The following is a 21,590-nucleotide window of genomic DNA, read 5'->3' on the forward strand; positions in this document are numbered from 1 at the left end:
AGATCGATATTAATCATTTACACCATCAGCAGTAGATAGATATTAATCATTTACGCCATCAGCAGTAGATAGCTACTTCATCAGTTACACCATCAGCAGTAGATAGCTACTTTATCAGTTGCACCATCAGCAGTAGATAGCTACTTCATCAATCACACCATCAGCAGTAGATAGCTACTTCATCAATTTCACCACTAGATGAACAGTATAATTACTTTATCAGTTACACCATCAGCAGTAGATAGACACTTCATCATTTACACCATCAGCAATTAGATACCTACTTCATCGATTACACCATCAGCAGTAGATAGCTGCTGCATCAATTACACCATCAGCAGTAGATAGCTACTTCATCAGTTACGCCTTCAGCAGTAGATAGCTACTTCATCAGTTACATCATCAGCAGTAGCAAAACTACTTCATAAATTACACCATCAGCAGTAGATACATACTTCATCAGTTACACCATCAGCAGTAGATAGCTACTTCATCAGTTACAGAATCAGCAGCAGATAGCTACTTCATCTGTTACACCATCAGCAGTAGATACCTACTTCATCAATTACACCATCAGCAGTAGATAGCTACTTCATCAGTTACACTATCAGTAGTAGATAGCTACTTCATCCATTACACGGCCAGCAGCAGATAGCTACTTCATCAGTTACAAAATCAGCAGTAGATAGCTACTTCATCAATTACACCATCAGAAGTAGATAGCTTTTTCCATCAGTTACACCATCAGCAGTAGATAGCTACTTCATCACTTGCACCATCAGCAGTAGATAGCTACTTCATCAGTTTCAAAATCAGCAGTAGATAGCTACTTCATCAATTACACCATCAGAGGTAGATAGCTTTTTCATCAGTTACACCATCAGCAGTAGATAGCTACTTCATCAGTTACACCATCAGCAGTAGAGAGCTACTTCATCATTTACAAAATCAGCAGTAGATAGCTATTTCATCAGTTACATACTATATTAGCTACTTTATTTGGTGAACTATTACGTTATCAGTTACACCATCAGCAGCATATAGCTACTTCGTACGCTAAACCATCAGCAGTATATACCTACTTCATTAATTACACCATCAACAGTAGATAGCTACTTCATCAGTTACACCATCAGAGGTAGATAGCTTTTTCATCAGTTACACCATCAGCAGTAGATAGCTACTTCGTACGCTAAACCATCAGCAGCAGTATATACCTACTTCATTAATTACACCATCAACAGTAGACACCTACTTCATCAATTACACCATAAGCATGAGATAGCTACTTCATTAGTTATTCCATCCGCAGCAGATACCTACTTCATCAGTTACAAAATCAACAGTAGATAGCTACTTCATCAGTTACACCATCAGTAGTAGATAGCTACTTATCAGTTACACCATCAGCAGTAGATCGATATTAATCATTTACACCATCAATAGTAGATAAATATTAATCATTTACGCCATCAGCAGTAGATAGCTACTTCATCAATCACACCATCAGCAGTAGATAGCTGCTTCATCAATTTCACCACTAGATGAACAGTATAATTACTTTATCAGTTACACCATCAGCAGTAGATAGACACTTCATCATTTACACCATCAGCAATTAGATACCTACTTCATCGATTACACCATCAGCAGTAGATAGCTGCTTCATCAATTACACCATCAGCAGTAGATACATACTTCATCAGTTACGCCATCAGCAGTAGATAGCTACTTCATCAGTTACATCATCAGCAGTAGAGAGCTACTTCATCAGTTACAACATCAGCAGTAGATAACTACGTCATCAGTTACACCATCAGCAGTAGATAGCTACGTCATCAGTTACACCATCAGCAGTAGATATACGTCATCAGTTACACCATCAGCAGTAGATAGCTACGTCATCAGTTACACCATCAGCAGTAGATACCTACTTCATCAGTTACACCATCAGTAGTAGATAGCTAATTCAATACACCATAAGCAGTAGATAGTTGTTTCATCAGTTTCATAATTTTACCAATATATAGCTACTTTATCAGTAACGGCATCAGCATTAAATAGCTACTTCATCAGTTACAACATCAGCAGTAGATAGCTACTTCATCAGTTACAGAATCAGCAGTAGATAGCTATTTCATCAGTTACATACTATTACCAGTAAATAGCTACTTTATTGGGTGAACTATCAATAGTATAATATAGTTACTTCATCAGTTACACTATCAGTATTAGATAGCTACTTCATCAGTTACACCATCAGCAATAGATAGGTACTTCATCGGTTACACCATCAGCAGTAGAGAGCTATCAGTTACACCATCAGCAGTAGAGAGCTACTTCATCATTTACAAAATCAGCAGTAGATAGCTATTTCATCAGTTACATACTATATTAGCTACTTTATTTGGTGAACTATTACGTTATCAGTTACACCATCAGCAGCATATAGCTACTTCGTACGCTAAACCATCAGCAGTATATACCTACTTCATTAATTACACCATCAACAGTAGATAGCTACTTCATCAGTTACACCATCAGAGGTAGATAGCTTTTTCATCAGTTACACCATCAGCAGTAGATAGCTACTTCGTACGCTAAACCATCAGCAGCAGTATATACCTACTTCATTAATTACACCATCAACAGTAGACACCTACTTCATCAATTACACCATAAGCATGAGATAGCTACTTCATTAGTTATTCCATCCGCAGCAGATACCTACTTCATCAGTTACAAAATCAACAGTAGATAGCTACTTCATCAGTTACACCATCAGTAGTAGATAGCTACTTATCAGTTACACCATCAGCAGTAGATCGATATTAATCATTTACACCATCAATAGTAGATAAATATTAATCATTTACGCCATCAGCAGTAGATAGCTACTTCATCAATCACACCATCAGCAGTAGATAGCTGCTTCATCAATTTCACCACTAGATGAACAGTATAATTACTTTATCAGTTACACCATCAGCAGTAGATAGACACTTCATCATTTACACCATCAGCAATTAGATACCTACTTCATCGATTACACCATCAGCAGTAGATAGCTGCTTCATCAATTACACCATCAGCAGTAGATACATACTTCATCAGTTACGCCATCAGCAGTAGATAGCTACTTCATCAGTTACATCATCAGCAGTAGAGAGCTACTTCATCAGTTACAACATCAGCAGTAGATAACTACGTCATCAGTTACACCATCAGCAGTAGATAGCTACGTCATCAGTTACACCATCAGCAGTAGATATACGTCATCAGTTACACCATCAGCAGTAGATAGCTACTTAATCAGTTACACCATCAGTAGTAGATAGCTAATTCAATACACCATAAGCAGTAGATAGTTGTTTCATCAGTTTCATAATTTTACCAATATATAGCTACTTTATCAGTAACGGCATCAGCATTAAATAGCTACTTCATCAGTTACAACATCAGCAGTAGATAGCTACTTCATCAGTTACAGAATCAGCAGTAGATAGCTATTTCATCAGTTACATACTATTACCAGTAAATAGCTACTTTATTGGGTGAACTATCAATAGTATAATATAGTTACTTCATCAGTTACACTATCAGTATTAGATAGCTACTTCATCAGTTACACCATCAGCAATAGATAGGTACTTCATCGGTTACACCATCAGCAGTAGAGAGCTATCAGTTACACTATCAGCAGTATATAGCTACTTCGTACGCGTAAGCTAAACCATCAACAGTAAATACCTACTTCATCAATTACGCCATCAGTAGTAGATACCTACTTCATCAATTACACCATACGCATTAGATAGCTACTTCATCAGTTTCTCCATCCGCAGCTATATCCGCAGTTATAGCTACTTCATCAGGTACACCATCAGCAATAGATATAGATGCTTCATCAGTTACAGCATCAGTAGTAGATAGCTACTTCATCAGCTACGCCATCTGTAATAGATAGCTACTTTATCAGTTACACCATCAGCAGTAGATAGACACTTCTTCAGTTAACACCCTCAGCAGTATATAGATACTTCATCAGTTACACCATCAGCAGTAGATAGCTATACTTCATCAATTACACGGTCAGCAGCAGATAATGGCAAAATGGCGAAAATGAAAAAGCAGTTATTACAAATTACATTAATTATCACCAAAATTAAACAGATTAAAATATAATGACTGGTCACGTGTGAGAGCTGGTACTCAGTACGATGATAACTGGTGCGTATTGTAACATTTCCATTTATTTCTTTTCCATACAATGTTAGTATTTACTGCTGGATATGTCCCCTTTTAATTTTGAACCGAACACATTTGAGGTACTAAGGGACTGTGCAATAATTATGAGCCCTGGGGTGGGTAAAATTGGGGGGGGGCAGGAAATTTTGCCGAGTCGAGGGGAGGGGCAATTTTGGCCAGTCGAGAGGGGGGGGGGGCAAGCAATATTTGGCACATATTCAAGGGGCGCCGTTTAAATAAAAGGAGCTCTAAAACATGTAAAAAGGCTTAGGAAAACAGTACCCGGTACGGAAATGCTTTAATATGCAAATTTTCCTGCTCGCTCCGCTGGCATCATACAAGACCATTTAAGTTTTGCAAAATGGGATACCAAAAATTTGGCATGTGTAAAGGGGGTGGGGGGGGGCAAAGATTTTTGGCGGACCGAGAGGGGGGCAAGCGATTTTTACCGGGCCGTTCGGAAATTTTCATAATTATTGCACAGCTTCTAAAGCAAAAAAAATGGCACAGAGCGGCGCTCCGGCTTACATTTCCATCTTAATAATTAAACGACGAATCTACTGAGGCTCGGATTTTTGACAATACTACAGCACCCTACCTGCCTAAAGGTTTGATTTTTGCATGGTATGTTAGTTTAATAAAGTACAATCGTCCCAAAAACAGGATTTTGAAAAATATTGAGCCAGTTAAAACAAGTTATGCAGTTTTACCAGTCGAAACTTGCTAAAGTCCGTTCACTATAAGATGGCACATGGCATTTGGAAAAGACATACATGGGCCCCAGCAAACACAAAACGCCAAGTTTCGACATCATTCGCAAAAGGTTATAAAAGCTTGTCAGAAAACGTTTAAATGTCGGGTTATATAAAGGGTATATTAAGAGTATAAAACCTTTTTCATAACCTTAAAAAACATTTTTTGATAATCTACTGCTCAGCGAACAAAAATGTTTTACAAAAAACGTTTAAATGTCGGATTATATAAAGGGTATAAAACGTTTTAATAACATTCCAAAAAGATTCTTGAAAACTTGCTACAAAACATTCTAAACAGAATGTTATTTTGGGTTGAAAAAATATTTTGCGAAAAATGTTTGCCCGAAATATTTTCAATAATGTTTTAAAAACGTTTTCATGACCTATAAAAAACCCGACATTTAAATGTTATTAAAAGGTCTTGAAAAAGCATTTTAAGAACATTTCTGTGTTTGCTGGGTTCAAACATTTTAACATAATGTTATTTAGCCTAAGTATTGACACAATATTTGGCAAAAATGTTTGCAAAAATAGTTCACTATAACATTTTTTAAAAACATTTAAAAATATTGTTGTAGTGTGTTTTCATACAAAACGTTTTAAAACGTTATCATGACCTTTATATAACCCGACTTTTTAATGTTACTAAAACGTTTTTACCTAAACCAAAAGCCAAAATATAACTTATTTAAAACGTTTTGAAAACGTTTTTGTGTTTGCTGGGTCCCCAGGGGAGGCAAAGAAATAGTATACAAAACTTTGGGGAAATATGTGGTAGCTTTAGTGAATGTTAAAACATCTTGAAAATGTCCGTTTCTGAAACAAAATGATTGACATTTAAGTGAAAAAAAGAACTGGGTCATGTGAGAGGCTGAATAGACTATAGCACCTTTTATGCAACTGCAACTTGTGTTTGGACATGGACCTCATTTTGTAATTGTCCAAATTGCAGGCAAACTTATTTCCTGATTTATTTTTCCCTCCACTTCTTTTTGGATTTGATGGGCGGTCTTAGAAGTGTAGGCTATGACCTGTTCGATCCAGCTATTCACTGGACTTTTTTTTTAATGTTCCTTTTATCATATTGTGTGGGCCTAAATCTCTAAGTAATATATTATTTTGGTAATTCTGTGTTTAAATGTTCCTTTCATCATATTGTGTAGGCCTAAATCTCTAAATAATATATTATTTTGGTAATTCTGTGTTTAAATGTTCCTTTTATCATATTGTGTAGGCCTAAATCTCTAAATAATATATTATTTTGGTAATTCTGTGTTTAAATGTTCCTTTTATCATATTGTGTGGGCCTAAATCTCTAAATAATATATTATTTTGGTAATTCTGTGTTTAAATGTTCCTTTTATCATATTGTGTGGGCCTAAATCTCTAAATAATATATTATTTTGGTAATTCTGTGTTTAAATGTTCCTTTTATCATATTGTGTGGGCCTAAATCTCTAAATAATATATTATTTTGGTAATTCTGTGTTTAAATGTTCCTTTTATCATATTGTGTAGGCCTAAATCTCTAAATAATATATTATTTTGGTAATTCTGTGTTTAAATGTTCCTTTTATCATATTGTGTAGGCCTAAATCTCTAAATAATATATTATTTTGGTAATTCTGTGTTTAAATGTTCCTTTTATCATATTGTGTAGGCCTAAATCTCTAAATAACATTATTTTGGTAATGCGCCAGCGATAAAATGTAATTAATAAATAAATAAAAATAATTGAGCATTAACGACATATCTACAACTCATCTGTGTTTTTTACTGTATGTGCAGCAAGACTTTTAAAACTTTGTCGTCCGAGTAAAAGCCTCTGAATCCAAGTTTTGTTGATCAACCATCATTTATATCAGAAATTTGACATCCAAAAAAATCTATAAAAAAAACAATAAATAAATAAATGAATAAATGAATAAATGAATAAATGAATAAAAATAAAAATAAAAATAAAAATAAATAAATAAATAAATAAATAAATAAATAAATAAATAAATAAATAAATAAATAAATAAATAAATAAATAAAATAAATAAATAAATAAAATAAATAAATAAATAAATAAATAAATAAATAAATAAATAAATAAATAAATAAATAAATAAATAAATAAATAAATAAATAAATAAATAAATAAATATAAATAAATAAATAAATAAATAAATAAATAAATAAATAAATAAATAAATAAATAAATAAATAAATAAATAAATAAATAAATAAATAAATAAATAAATAAATAAATAAATAAATAAATAAATAAATAAATAAATAAATAAATATTATATAAATATAAAGGTTGTACGGATATAGGCCTAAGTAAAGTTTAGTAAACTAAAGAGCGATATTAAAGTCAACACTGTGTATCACTAGATCACGAATTAATACCACGATGTTTTTTAAAGGCATTTCTTGTACCGCTTTGCGTGTGTATTTGACCTTTGACCGTTGAGTACAAAAATACAACAAGGAAACCAAAAGCTGGCGTTTAGTGCAGTACAGTAGTGTTGATGTTGGGGAAGAATTATCGTGGCTAAAAACACTTAAGTTTTAGTTCATGAGGTAAGATGATATCTAAGACGTTCAGGGAACTGTACGAGCTTTTAGGTATTACGTGATGCGAATGTCATTGTCGATTTTAATGACTAAGTCATGATTGTAAATGGCTAATATGAAAAGACCAGTTCAGTGTTTTTTGCAAGGCTTTTTTAACCGGGGGGGTAGACCTGCCTGCATGTCTTCGGTCCTATCCTTCAACATACTGACATTTACTGGCCCGTTCGACATGCGGCGGTGGATTGGCATCCGTTTCGCAAATAAAATCGGCTTCTTCATCGGCCCATAAAATATGTTATATAAAAAATAAACACCCACATCATGTCTAATATTTACCTCTAAACTACAAGCTTTCCATACGCTGTTGTTAACACTTCACTGTATTCTTCATTTTCTTGTAAAAGCAATTATTTCAGGAGCACTTTTTGGTCCCGTTATATTCTAAGTAGAAGTTGTCGAGAGGAAGTGAGGTTAAAGGTCAAATTTGTCAACACGTGTGGCGTGTTTACAAACTTACACCTTGGGCTGTGTCAGAACAGCATGGACGCGATTTTACAATAGTATATTTATGTAATAATGCTCCCAAAGTCCTATATCTACCTCCAAGCGGTGGGTGACAGTAACGAGTGTTCTGGATAAAAGTTGAATTAAACCTTGGCTGAAAAATTATATAAAAATGTCAAAATAAAAGGGATGTAGAGCCTCCCTTATTTCCACTTTAAAATTTTGGGCGATTTTTTGGCTATTGGGCGCCATTTCACGGCTATACCCTCGACTTGGGCTAAAAAGTTTTGGCAACCCTGGTCAGAAGTGACGTCACAAAATTCACACCATGTAAACAGTGGGAAACGAAATGTGGAAAGTCCGAAAAAAACCATCAAATTGCAGTATTATAAGTGAAAATATGAAGACATCCATATGCGGATAGTTCGCCGGAGTGTCTGAAGTTCACATATTGGACTACATTTGCGTAAGTTATTTATGTGATTTAGAGAAAGAAGAATTTTAAGTTTTCGCAACCGTAATCATGTGGTATTGGCCTGAATAAGCTTCTTTATGTAAAAGGATACAAATGGACCGATCTGTAACTCGGTAATCAGATAATGTCATAATGTTAAATAAAGATTACCGAGTTACAGTTACTGGAACTAGGGGGGGGAAGATGTTCAGCAAATTTCGAACGTTTGAGGACTTGTTCTCAAGTTGTAGGTACTCCCGTAGGGTGCCTTGAGGATTTTTTTTTGGCAAGTTTGCATTAGTATATCTAGTAAAATACTCACTTTAGAAACCTGTGTCACTGATGTTGGGGGCACACCACCATTACTAGTGCCAAATTGGTCAAGCTGGGAGATTCCACGTTTGTTGATAGAAAGACAGCCTAGGCTAATAGAAATTGGCACTCCATTCGTGGTGGATAATAATAAAGTTCAAAACATGTAGGCCTAGCCTGGCACTTATACTAAAATGCAGTAAACCTTTGACGAGCGAGTATTGTAAGGATACATCGGCGATTTACTGCGTTACGCACTTGTCTCTGATTGGCTGCTAAGGCGATATGTTGTTGCTGAGTGGAAATTTATGAATGAATCAGCGCCGACGCGTTGTTAGCGCCGAATTTGCAACATCACAGAAGTCACGCCGTCAAAGGTTTGCTGCATTTGAGTATAGGCAGGGTGATTCTTTGTTGGATTATTTTATTTGATCCTATTTGTGACCTCTTCTCATAATTTATTACTTTCCTTTTCTCACAAGTAAAGTCTGAAACATCGAGTTGTAGTACCGTCCATGCGAACTTGGATGCCCGGCTTGGATGTAAGCTTAAGCGCTTAGGCCTACATGTTGACGCAAATTCAAGAAAGTAGAAAACTTGGAAGTATGAGTATGACTATATCCCGGGACTATATCTGCCTCTGTATTTTGCAAACTAAAACAAGAATAGGGCCTACTCTATTAAATAAATACGAAAATGAGAGTAGGCCTACATGACTGAATTAATTTAGAATTAGATGCTAGCCTAAGACACTGAAACTGATATCGTGAAAGTCACGCGCTTGCACAAAGTTATGAATGAATCAATGCCGTACAATGGTTTATACTCATAACATGTATATCGCCATGGTCGGGGCACGTATGTAGGGCTGAGTATTTGCATGCTGGTCATGGATCGACCTGGCTAAAAATCCTGGCGTGTGCGGGCCGAATGTGGCAACCCAAAATTTACGGTCGACCTGGGAGAAACCGATTTACGATAACTTAGGTGGTCTATTGTGTTCGATACGCTATTTTTGGTCGACCTGGGATTTTTTTCTCTCAGCTTGACCCAAAACGCATTACTAGTGCTGTGGTCGGCACCGTTTTTTAATGTCGACATGTCGATATAATTCGTATACCGACGTCGACAGTATGTCGACATAAAAAAATTCTTAAAAAATATTTTTGGCCAGAAAAGCAAGTTATAGGCCCAAAATGACTTGTTATTCAAGGTTGGAAACCAGAGAAATGCTGCTAATCAAAAAAACAAAAAAAAATGCCAATTTTTTTTTACAAAGTTGGATACAGTTGTATATTTTAATTACTTTTGCTTCTATTGAACAGCTAGCAATGCATATTAATTCAATTTCAATGTGTCCCTGACTGTTCAATAGAAGGTAATCAAAATATACAAATTTATCCAACTTTGTAAAAAAATTTGGCATTTTTTTTTTTTAGTAGCAGTATTTCTCTGGTTTCCAACCTTGAATAACAAGTAATTTTGGGCCTATAACTTGCTTTTCTGGCCAAAAATATTTTTTGAAAATTAAATTTTTTATTTATTTTTTTTAAAATTTTTTTTTGATGTCGACATGTCGGGATACGTGAGCATGGTTAGGCACTTGAAACTTGATATCTTTAGCGTCCCTTTTTTTTCAGCTCATAATGAGGCAACTATTTCATTATTCATTACCGTATTCATTATTTTCAAAGTTTCATTAATCATTATATGCTGCCTTTTACCAATGCTTATGCACTTTTGTTAATTCTATTTGGGTCCCAAATGTCACGAATAGGCCTACACATAAACGTTTATAAAAGTATAATTATCTTGCTTTTGGTTGAAATCAAGTTTTAAAACAAACTCAATGTACTAGTATTCCGAAGTATACCAGTCTTCTTCACTCCAATTCCTCTCTGTATACATTTGAGGGTAGGGGAAATGGAGGGGGGGGTGACTCATTTAAATACAAAAATAACAATCATGCAGAACATTGAAATAATTATTATTGGCACCAATTTGTTAAAAATAGGTGTTTTATATAGTAGGCCTATCTCCTATCTTAAATTATAAACATAAACAATGTCCATGGCTAGGTTAAGTTCACTTCTAGTTGCCCTGGTATCCCAAAGGTATAGTTGAAATAATTGGATAGAGCAAGGGTCAAAAATCTGTATATTTTTAATGGTCAAATATTTAGATGAATTCTTCCAATAGTTGTCAAGGTTTTCTATAGTTTTTGAAGGGGGTTAAAAATTTTGCGCAACAAATTTTCTTTCTGGTTTAGTAGTAATTGCTCAATAATGAATTATTTTCAGATTTAACATCTCAAACGCGGCACAAAATTCATAACGCGGGCGGCGGACACTAAACTCAGAATCAAGTTTCAAGTGCCTTAAATGGGATGATCCTTAAGCTTTAATATATTTTCTTTTGCACATAGATCGCCAATGTCAGTTTTTTGCAAATTTGATTTTTACCCCATCCCGTGATTTTAAAGCTGTTGAAAGCTCAATTCTTGGGATTTTACATCGATACATGATATGCACGATTAGTCCGCCAGAACACATTTAAAATCATTTTTTCTGCACGTAATTTCATCAAAACCGTTTCAGCTTTAGACTGTCATCAAACAAACGTATCTCAGACACATATTTGCTGAAAAATGTAACAAAAAGCTCAATTTCTACGTTTTATGAGGACTATTTTGCGGGTTACACATTTGGCCGCGGAATCTTATGGTGGTGTGCTCCCTCATCTGTGAATTAGGGGTTCATTCATATATTTTCATGACTAAACGGTTGTTTATGCCCGAGGGGCCGCTTGCCCCGTTCATACACATACAAGAACATTTTGTAATTCTTATTTCATCAAAATAATAACAAAAAATAAGTAATATTAATTAAAAGTCATGATTTTCCTTCATTTTTCCTACCCGGCGATTGCACATCCGGGACACCGGGCATAAACGCTGTTTATGCCCGGCTCTCGACCAATCACGCGCGCCGTTACGTAGCGTGTATGTATGAATGCTCAATCAACTTATTCTACGCATCAGAGCTTTTGTCCAAAGAAATATTTAAAACTAGACTTAGCTGTGGTCTAAGACCACGAACACAGCCGTGTTGTGACCCCTTAATGACCTTTGACCCCAAAATCTACGAAAACCCCACAGGCATTGCCTTATGTCAATGCATGTGTGCACATAGTATCACTCTGCCATGTTATTTGTGACAGAAGGGACATTTTGAATGTTTTTTGTCTTGGACCGGAAGTGATCCCTTAATCACCTTTAATCCCAAATAAAAAATTATCATATACATTAGGTAAACATAATTCATGTGTGCACATACCGTCACTCTCCTATGTTTTTCTTAGCTAATAAAATTTTTTGAAGGAATTTGGTTTTATACCGGAAGTGACCCCTTAATGACCTTTGCCCTCAAATCTGTGTATGATTCATAGACACTGGGTAATAGCAATGCATGTATGCAAGTTGCGTCACCGTCCTATGTAATTTGTGGGAGAAGTAGCATTTTGAAGGTATTTAGTTTTATACCGATAGTGACCCCTTAATGACCTTTGACCTCAAACAAAAAAATACCACATATACATTAGGTTAACATAATTCATATGTGCACATACCGTCACTCCCCTATGTTTTTCTTAGCTAATAAATTTTTTTTAAGGAATTTGGTTTTATACCGGAAATGACCCCTTAATGACCTTTGACCTCAAATCTGTGTATGATTTATAGACACTGTGTGATAACAATGAATGTGTGCAAGTGGCGTTACTGTCCTGCGAAATTTGTGGGAGTAGTAGCATTTTGAGTTGAAATCATGTTTTTGACCCCTGTGACCCCTGCGTGACCTTTGACCCCACAAGTTTCATGTGACATGTACAGTTCGGCAAATCCGTCAAATCGGGATGTATACCCCGATCGGGATGTACATCCCAATCGGGATGTATATGGCGCATTTGGAAATGAAACACGTGGGCAGTTCGTATTCGCTAACGCGTACCAGGGTAGGGTGTGACAAACACGCTGGCGGAAATTTGTTCATGGTTTTGGAAAATTTTAACCATGTTTAATCGATTCCTTACAAAATTTTACCCATAGGTTAACCGTGGGAAAAAAGGGGTTTACCGTTGCAAAAAAAAGTTATAGAGCCTCAAAGTTGGATTTTACGTTAAAAAAACTCATTTTTATAAGAATTCAGGGTCCCAGAGCTTCCCTAGTTAGGTTGTCGCAGAAAAAGCGGGCCCAAACGAACATGGCGACATTATAAAATGTGTTTCCAACAATCATTCAGTGTTAAGATGAAAGTCACGACTTTTATCTATCATTTGCAAAAAACAGAGCTCATTTGATAAAACAGTTTTGAAGATATGATCTCGGATGCTTGACGGATGCAATTTTTAGGCCTAAATATTGATCAGTCAAGTCGCACCGCACAGATCGCACACGCACAATCTAGGCCTACTTCATTCAAATTCTTTGTTTGTTTGTTTGTTTGTTGTTTTTCATTGTTCGTTTGTTTTGTTTTGTTGCTGTTGTTTTTGTTTGGGGGGATTTTGTTAAGCAAGGGAGGATTTTGGTAGGGGTGCAGCTGTGCAAGGCAAGCAACTTTTAAGGTAGTTGAATAGATTCATCATGCGGGTTTGTTCAGTAATGTATAGGCTTAGGCCTACACATTTTTGCATATGATTGCGTTTTGACAAAACGAAGTAAATTTTTACTCGCTATACAATATGTTTTGTAGGATGACACATTATAATTATGTAGAAATTCACTTGGTTTTGAACAAAAATTCAAAATGTTTATCAACATTTAAGTTGAAAATGGAAAGAGTGCAAGTCAAAGGGGGGTAGGCCTATATATTACGGATACACTTTAAAACGCTTTAGGCCTATTATAGGCCTAAGCTATAAAAAGAAATTAGAAACTGAAAATTACAGAAAATGTCAATGTATGCAAAGGTCTTTTCTTTTTTCTTTTTTTCTTCTTTTTTTTTTTGCAGGCCGAGGAGGCATGCAATCAATTTTTAGCAGGCAGAGGAATTTTTTTTGGCATTGAATAGAGCGAACACCAGATGTAGGAATGTACCAAACTCACAGAAAAGTATTGCATAGCCCCTTCTGTTAAAACTGCGAGGACATTAATTTAGCCCACCCAGTAAATTAGGCCTAGGCCTAAATGAAGGGATCTCACCAGTAATCAAGTTCCAATATTCTTTTATGCGTTAAAATGTTAAAAGGCACAGAGGAATTCGCATCATTTTTTCATTATTAAAATATCATGCATTCAAAGCACCATTTTCCTTCAAGTTTATGATATATTCTCCGCAATTTTTTGGTAGTTGAGCTGCTCGGATTTTCCGCGGAAATTCGAACACAACATAGGCCTACACCCAGAGAAGATCTTCTCTGATACACCATACCAATCTCTACAGCACAGGGCATGTGTTGAGACGTCATTTGGTGAATTTTCAGAATTGTAATATTTTAAATATCTTTTTGATGCTTATAGGCTCAGGAACGGGGGGGAGGCTCAGCTCCCTTAATAATTTTGGTGCGGGGGCTGAAAGATATTTCCTAGGTGAAGTTAAAAATTGTGATAAAATAGAGGCAAAATGGGTGTTTGTGACCTATTTTGCACAATTCCCGGCACCCCAGTGTGGCTCACCAAAATGGTATAGGAAGCCAAATTTTAATGTCAATCTTGAGCCAAAATGTTTGAATCTTCAATGCAAATGGTGTGTTTTTAATATAGATTTGAAACACGATTTGAAATAAATGCATGATTTTCTTGGTTAGGCCTACACTATAAGGGGCTGTGTAATAATTATTATGAGCCCTGGGGGAGGGGGGCAAGCCAATTTTTGGCGAGCTGAAAGGGGGGCAACTTTGTTCCATAACCATTAAGATAGGACATTTTTTTTTTTTGCTATAGCCCCCCGAATGAAATGTATTTAAAGGCCCATTCAGTGATTTGCTCATCCGGACGATCGTAAAAAACCATCAAAATTCAGATTTTGGTACCTTTGTCATTGTCATAGATGTGCTAACACAGCATGCGTGTGGTTCAGCTGAAAGCCGTGTAATAATAAGACATTTTACACAAATCTGTAATTTAAATACTGACCATACTGCAGTTACTGTCCGCTTTTCCTATACACAATACACAGTGCTCTTTCCCATTGACGCGTGACCTCTACAAATAGCCCTACGTTAAAAGTATGGGGATATGACTAGTTAACGCCGCTGTGTGAAAAATAACCGGCCAATATTAAAAGTACTCTTCTAAAGTTCTAGAAAATATAGTTTTTTAACATGTCCTAAATTTTAGCTAATTTAGATGTTTGGAAATATTCGTACTTTGGTGTTTTAGTTAATGTTATAGGTAATAGTACATTGCCTAGTTAACGTCGCTGTGTGAAAAATAACCGCCAATATTAAAAGTACTCTTCTAAAAGTCTAGACAATATAGTTTTGTAACATGTCCTAAATTTTAGCTAATTTAGGTGTTTGGAGAGGGTCGTACTTTTGTGTTTTAGGAAGGACATGTAAACGACAGATAACACCAAAAATATGAAGAAATTATTTCCAAACCGTGTTAAGTCAACAATCATTATGTTGCTCATTTTCAAGAATGCTGGTTTACAAAAAGCACGCCATTGTCTGATTGATTTCGTGAACAAAGCCACACATACCATTGTTTCCTTTCGCTTCCTTTATAATCGGTTACCCAACTGAAGCTATGAATACCAGCTTTATTGCGATATCGCACATGAAAACAGACACTTGTGCACAACCAAAGAAGATCCGATTTTATCAGTTGAGCTGTTTCAATGAGTGTTATCTTGGTTTAATAGCTTTTACTCTTTTAATGGGGTTAAGTCCTGCAAAGGTCGAGATGAATTCTACTGTAGACATGACTGCATCATGCAGTATCTAAATTAGCTATACATGTATTTGAATGGGGCTCAATGGGGTGGGGTGGGGGAGAAGGTTCTACGTTGCACTTTTTTTTTCTAAGAGAGAACCGTATGTTTGGCTGATCTATCTTCTGTTTGAGTCCCTGTTAAATCTGATATTGCATACAAATATATTAATTATAATCTTTAAAATAAAAATAAATTGCTTTCCATCTCGTTTGAGAACATGTGCTGCAAGAAAGGCTATAAATAATTAGAAATGTCCTGGAATAAATCACTGCAAATGAGTTACGCGGGCCCTGGGCGCCCGGTTGTAAGCATGGCGTTTTATACATCCCATTCGGGATGTACTTCCCGCTTATACATCCCGCTCGGGATGTACATCCCGCTTTTGGTATATATGCTCGCTTTTGACGGATTTGCCGAACTGCATGTAGGGGCACGGTCAATGATCATTGTGACCAAGTTAGGTCAAAATCGATGTAAGCATGTGAGTGCTAGAGAAATGTAATGGTCGACAGAAGAAAGAAGAAGAAAGAAAGAACCTGTAAGAAAAAAGACACAGCCGTGACTAACGTCAACGGCTGTGTAAAGATGATTTTTGAGTGATTTTTATGAGCAGTGAAAAGTCCACTCCACGACTATATGCATGTGAATATGGTGATGAATGCATGCTAAATCGCGGTGACACATACACATAGCTCCTTGGGCTTGGAACTCACGGTCGGAGTCGTGAGTTTTAGTAGGGGCGGGTTAGTACAAGGAACAAAGTTATACAATGTCCTCATTCACAAACTGATACTATATGTCCATCGTATAAGCCGGTTACCGTACGGCACCGTGTTGCAGGAATATTACACAGTCAAGAATAGGCTCCGTCACCCGCTTGTTCGGATCCCCAAGCTCACACTCTCCCAAAACATCAAAAGCGTATACTTACTTAAGACTGTCCTTTTTCACATAAACGCATACAAAGTAGGGCCAACTTGCCTAGAAATGGTCAAATTTTGGCAAGAAATATCTCTGTGTAATCCTATAGATGGCTCAAAATAAGCTAAGGTGTCATAAAAGTGTAACACACAATTATTTTTCCAGCTCTTTTCTTTTGGTCTCCAACCAGGTTTAAATTATAGTATGCACATATATCGTTCATAATACACTAAAAGAAAGATAAGTTATAGACCATTTACTTCACAAATTTAATTTTCTAGCCCTTATGTGACGTTATATTTGACAGACACAATTTTGATGATTTTCTGCAATCAAATAAAAATTTATAAAGTATTACATAAGGTATTTTGTGGTTATTTAGGTGTAGGACCTACAGCAACTGATTGTGGAAAAAAATGTGTCCAAATATTACAATAAGGAGGATAAATTGTTATAAATAAAATATGTGTGTCTGTCAAGCCATAACATACATAAGATGTCTGTCAAATGTAACATACAGAATAATAATTTGGCAAAAACAGTAGTTCAAGATGGGAAATTGAATAAAGATCACATGCAGTTTATAAATCACATGTTTTAAAACACTTTTATAAACTCTAAACTATCATCATAATGTGAACATCAAGTGATTTTTAATTTTTTTTAACAAATTGCGTATGTTATTTTTGACAGACACATACAACTCTTGCGTATGTTATTTGCGTACAAATGTTTGACAGACAACACTTAACAATGGATTGTGTCATCAAAAAGCTTCTCCTCACAAAGTGATAGTGCCACAAAGCTAGGTGGAGCTAAATGCTATGTCATGTAGCATAATTAGCTGTATCACCCTAGTTTAGCAGGAATTACAGCACCGTCTTTGCGTATGTTATATTTTGACAGACATTTCAAGAAAAATTTTAAAATTGTTATATGTTCAAAAAAGATGGCAGCCACTTACAAATTGATTATAATATGGAGAAATGAAGTTATTTACAATAGATTTACCCTTTAGTTTATGCTTCAAGTCTTTGTTTATAAAAACTGAGGGACTTCAAAATCAATCAAAAGTTTGACAGACAATAGTAACAACACATAAAGGCAAACTTTTAAATCCTTTTCTTGATCTGTTAACTTATAATTCATAATGCCTCTTTCTGTTTTTTTTTTGATTGGTTTACTGCACCATTTTGGGAAACAGGTCACATGAATTTCTATAAGGATCCATAAAAAAATTAAAAGCTGTTGAAAAAGGCGTCTCTTGGCATGTTACAAAAAAAAAGTGTAAAAATAGGCATTTTTACAGCTATTTTTTATTTTTTTAATTATTTAGAGTGAAAGGATTTTACTTAAATTGTGTATGCTATGTCTTTACTACCTAAACTTGCCACTAAACTAGCAAATATTCCATTTCTATAATTATTATTTTTAAAAAAAGATGTCAAAATATATGGCTATAATATGACACCTTAGCATATTTTGAGCCAGATGCAAGTCCCACATCACAATGATCACATCGATATCGGACGATCGTGTTTTTTTTACTGAAGAGTGAAGTTAGGCTAGGCTGGTTCCCACCAGCATCATGCACGTGACGTGACACAGCTAAAATAATCGACCGGAATTCGGGGATCATTAAAACGTCAACAATTTCAAAATACGCAATGACAGTAAACTTATTGGTGAGCGGTCCGAATTTTGAGCCATACAAGTTTACGTGGTGAACTAGGGGGAGGGTAGCCCTAGAACTCTGATCATAGTTTTCGTTTTCACTACTTCTAAGGTCATTGCTTTAGATCGAACCAATGGCAATGCTAGTCCGAATAATCAGTCCCAGAACAAAATATTAATTTCTGACATGATCGTGTTGACTGTTCTGGGTCTGAACTGTTTCCATATGAAATCTTGATGGTAAATTGCCAATTGGACAAAGCACATGTGGTTCTACTTGACAGCTTCATGTTACATGAATCACGCTATTGTGGACCATCCTTCTGATAATTGAGTGTTTGGACAAGCGGAACGGTCTTTTGTCTACCTCTCTGTTTGTAAACAGACGAGGAGGTTAAAATTGTCATCCTCGCCGAATGGGAAAGACAGCATAATAGTACGGCACTATGGCAATGCCAAAAACAATTGCCAATGCTATAAAGTAATATTAATGCAATACAAATGTGTGTCAGCTAAAAATGAAAGTTGAAACCCACTTGCAGTCAGCGTTGGCCATAGCCGGTATCGCAGAGCAAAATGCTACTCAATTTTGATCATTTTGCTACTTGATCGAGAAATCTATCTACTATCCATAATCCACGACGACACAATAGTTACTGTGTGGATAGAAGATAGAGGGTGCTACATGTAGTATAACACGTTCAATCATCATATCGTCTTCAGTTTTAAAACGCATTTAAACAATTTTTTAGATTGTCCAATTTGGCTATAATTTAGATTGGCTAACATTTATGTATCTTAGCTGAAGTGTTTGCTTACAAATTCCGACCATATTATGAGTCTGTTTAATTCTGCAACCTTGCTTGATCAAAGTTGTTTTGATGATTGTCAACTGCGTCGCTGATTAAAGATTTGAGCAAGGCAGTTAAGCGAATGCCCTTGGTGCCGTGTGTCATTACCGAAAACTTGGCAAGTGGTGGCAAGAAAGTTTCGCACCACGTACTTCGAAGTTCACTTTTCAAAGGGCGAACTGTTGTTACGAATATCAAAACGTTGATCTTTTTTTAAGGATTTAATATATAATTGTAAAATTTTAGTATTTTCTGAACTACGATATTGACATTTTACAGTGGTTGCTTCAAAATGATTTCAAATAAATATAGAGTGCAGTACTCATGGTACTCGCAAACCTGCAACTTGTAAGTTCATTTTTTAAAGCATCTGTACCGCACTTTGATTTTTTTTTTTTGAAAATCCTGCAAGTCCTATTTTTTTATGAAGAAAAATATTTCAAAATAAAATAGAATTATTGTTTCTTTAAATCGTGATCAATATCCTAGCAATGTCGCACCCCTCCACAACCCCATCAATCATAGCAACTATTTTAACTATTGACAAAATAAAAGTACAGATAATAATGTCAGCTTTCTTTTGATACCAAATTTATTGATAAATACTAATTTTTAAGGAAAATACCAACACATTTACACATCGACTACAAGACTCCCAAAATGAAAACTTGGCTTACAGTTTTGTCAGACTCAGAGTGCCCCGCTACCTCCATCACCCCTGCCTTGGCCAATTGAATTGAGTCCCATTCTATAGATGTTCAAGATATCTTATTGACACCTTTCCATAATTAGTAATTGGTGTTTTAGCTGTCATTTGACACCAAATTTACTACCAAATGGTTTTTTTATTCAAATGATACATTAAAAAAACTAATGACTAAATCATCCATCCATGCCCAAACCACTTGAGACAGTTCTTTAGCTACATCCTTGGAGCCCCAAAAAAAGAGCCCATGTATTGTGATGGTTCTTATTTATAAAACAGATGTCAATACAGTGCACTGTAACTCGGTATCCAATGAAGATACTGAGTTACATGTACAGCAGAGAAGATGTAATTACACCTTCTCTTTTTACAGTTACAGGAACTAGATTCTGATAGTGATACTCATTTTTGTAAAATGTATACACTCTATTACATGCATGGTTAAATGCAGATCAGTATGCATGGTTATGCAGATCGGTTTGTATCTTCACAAGGCTTAGTCATAATAATTACGTGAGCTGTCAGATGAATACACTATGTGTATTAAAATATGCCGTTCTTGTCTGTTCTGCACCAGATATGTGAAGTTGTTTGAGAATTCTAGCCACAAATTTGCTCACCGATAGCTTCACATTTGAGGCTATGCATTGCATAATTTTGCATTCAAAATCTAGTCAAGATTAAGAGTCTTGTGTCCAAAAGTAGACATATCATTATCAGCTTGAGCAGCATTAAACTTGGCGATAGTATAGCCAGATCTGAACCTGCCAACTCAACCAAGACAAGAAAAGATTTGCTGAAGCATGACACTGTGTAAAGCAATTGATGGAAGTTCAAAAGTAAACACAGTCGATCAGGACAGGCGATTGTATCCAATATGTTGCAAAACTTGTACAGTACTTAAAAACAAAATTTTAGACTGTTCAAAATAGGCAACCTGTACTCAAAATATTAACTCATCGAAATAACTTTCATCCACATTTCAACATTAACAGAATAATAACATCCATAAAAAAAAAAAAGAGATAAATAATATGGAAATTTATAACACGCAAGTATCCGACAGAGCCGCTAACTGCGCAACAACAGGAATATGACCACAAAGGGGAACATAATGAACAGTGCAAAATACAGAAAATATACAAAATACCATATTAAGAAAAACATGTTACACTACAAGTCATCAGCAAAAGCGATATTAAACAGATGTGTTTTTAACAAAGATTTAAAAGAGTCCAAAGTAATACAGTTTTTAATGTCAATGCTGATTGACTGAAAAAGGATACATGTAGCAAGGGACTCTAGCATTGAATGCATAACTATGCAGAGTTGGGTGTATCCTTGGTGTAAGATATTCATGAGTTGAACCAACATTTGAACTCAGTTCCACTGGAAACTTTCCATTAGAAACTTGTTTGGGTTTAGATTCTGTATATAGACTTGCAGATAACATCAATCTTATAGTTCAAAACTGTTTTTTGTTTAAAACAGGTTTTGACAATGGAGAAAGGTTGAAATGAGCTGCAGTTGATCATGATGGGGGCATGTTTAGGCGGAGACGTTAAATCTCACCATAATGCACGCATGCGGAGTGATGCCATTGACAGAGAGCTCATGCAGATGGCCAAGGAAGATCAACATATCGTCAAGATTTTGCTTCTGGGTATG

At 35.5% G+C, this 21,590-nt stretch overlaps 1 protein-coding gene across 1 annotated transcript in view; it reads left to right on the plus strand.

Moving 5' to 3' along the window:
• Nucleotides 1-7,467: 7,467 nt before the first annotated feature.
• LOC140137893 (guanine nucleotide-binding protein G(o) subunit alpha-like) overlaps nucleotides 7,468-21,590 on the plus strand; it is a 35,952-nt gene continuing 21,829 nt past the window's right edge. Inside the window, exons 1-2 of the mRNA XM_072159697.1 lie at nucleotides 7,468-7,574; nucleotides 21,414-21,585. Of these exons, the coding sequence (XP_072015798.1) occupies nucleotides 21,456-21,585 (130 nt within the window). The 5' untranslated portion in view covers nucleotides 7,468-7,574; nucleotides 21,414-21,455. The remainder of the gene's footprint in view (nucleotides 7,575-21,413; nucleotides 21,586-21,590) is intronic.

Source organism: Amphiura filiformis, chromosome 17, assembly GCF_039555335.1.
Source record: "Amphiura filiformis chromosome 17, Afil_fr2py, whole genome shotgun sequence".
Lineage (NCBI taxonomy): Eukaryota > Metazoa > Echinodermata > Ophiuroidea > Amphilepidida > Amphiuridae > Amphiura > Amphiura filiformis.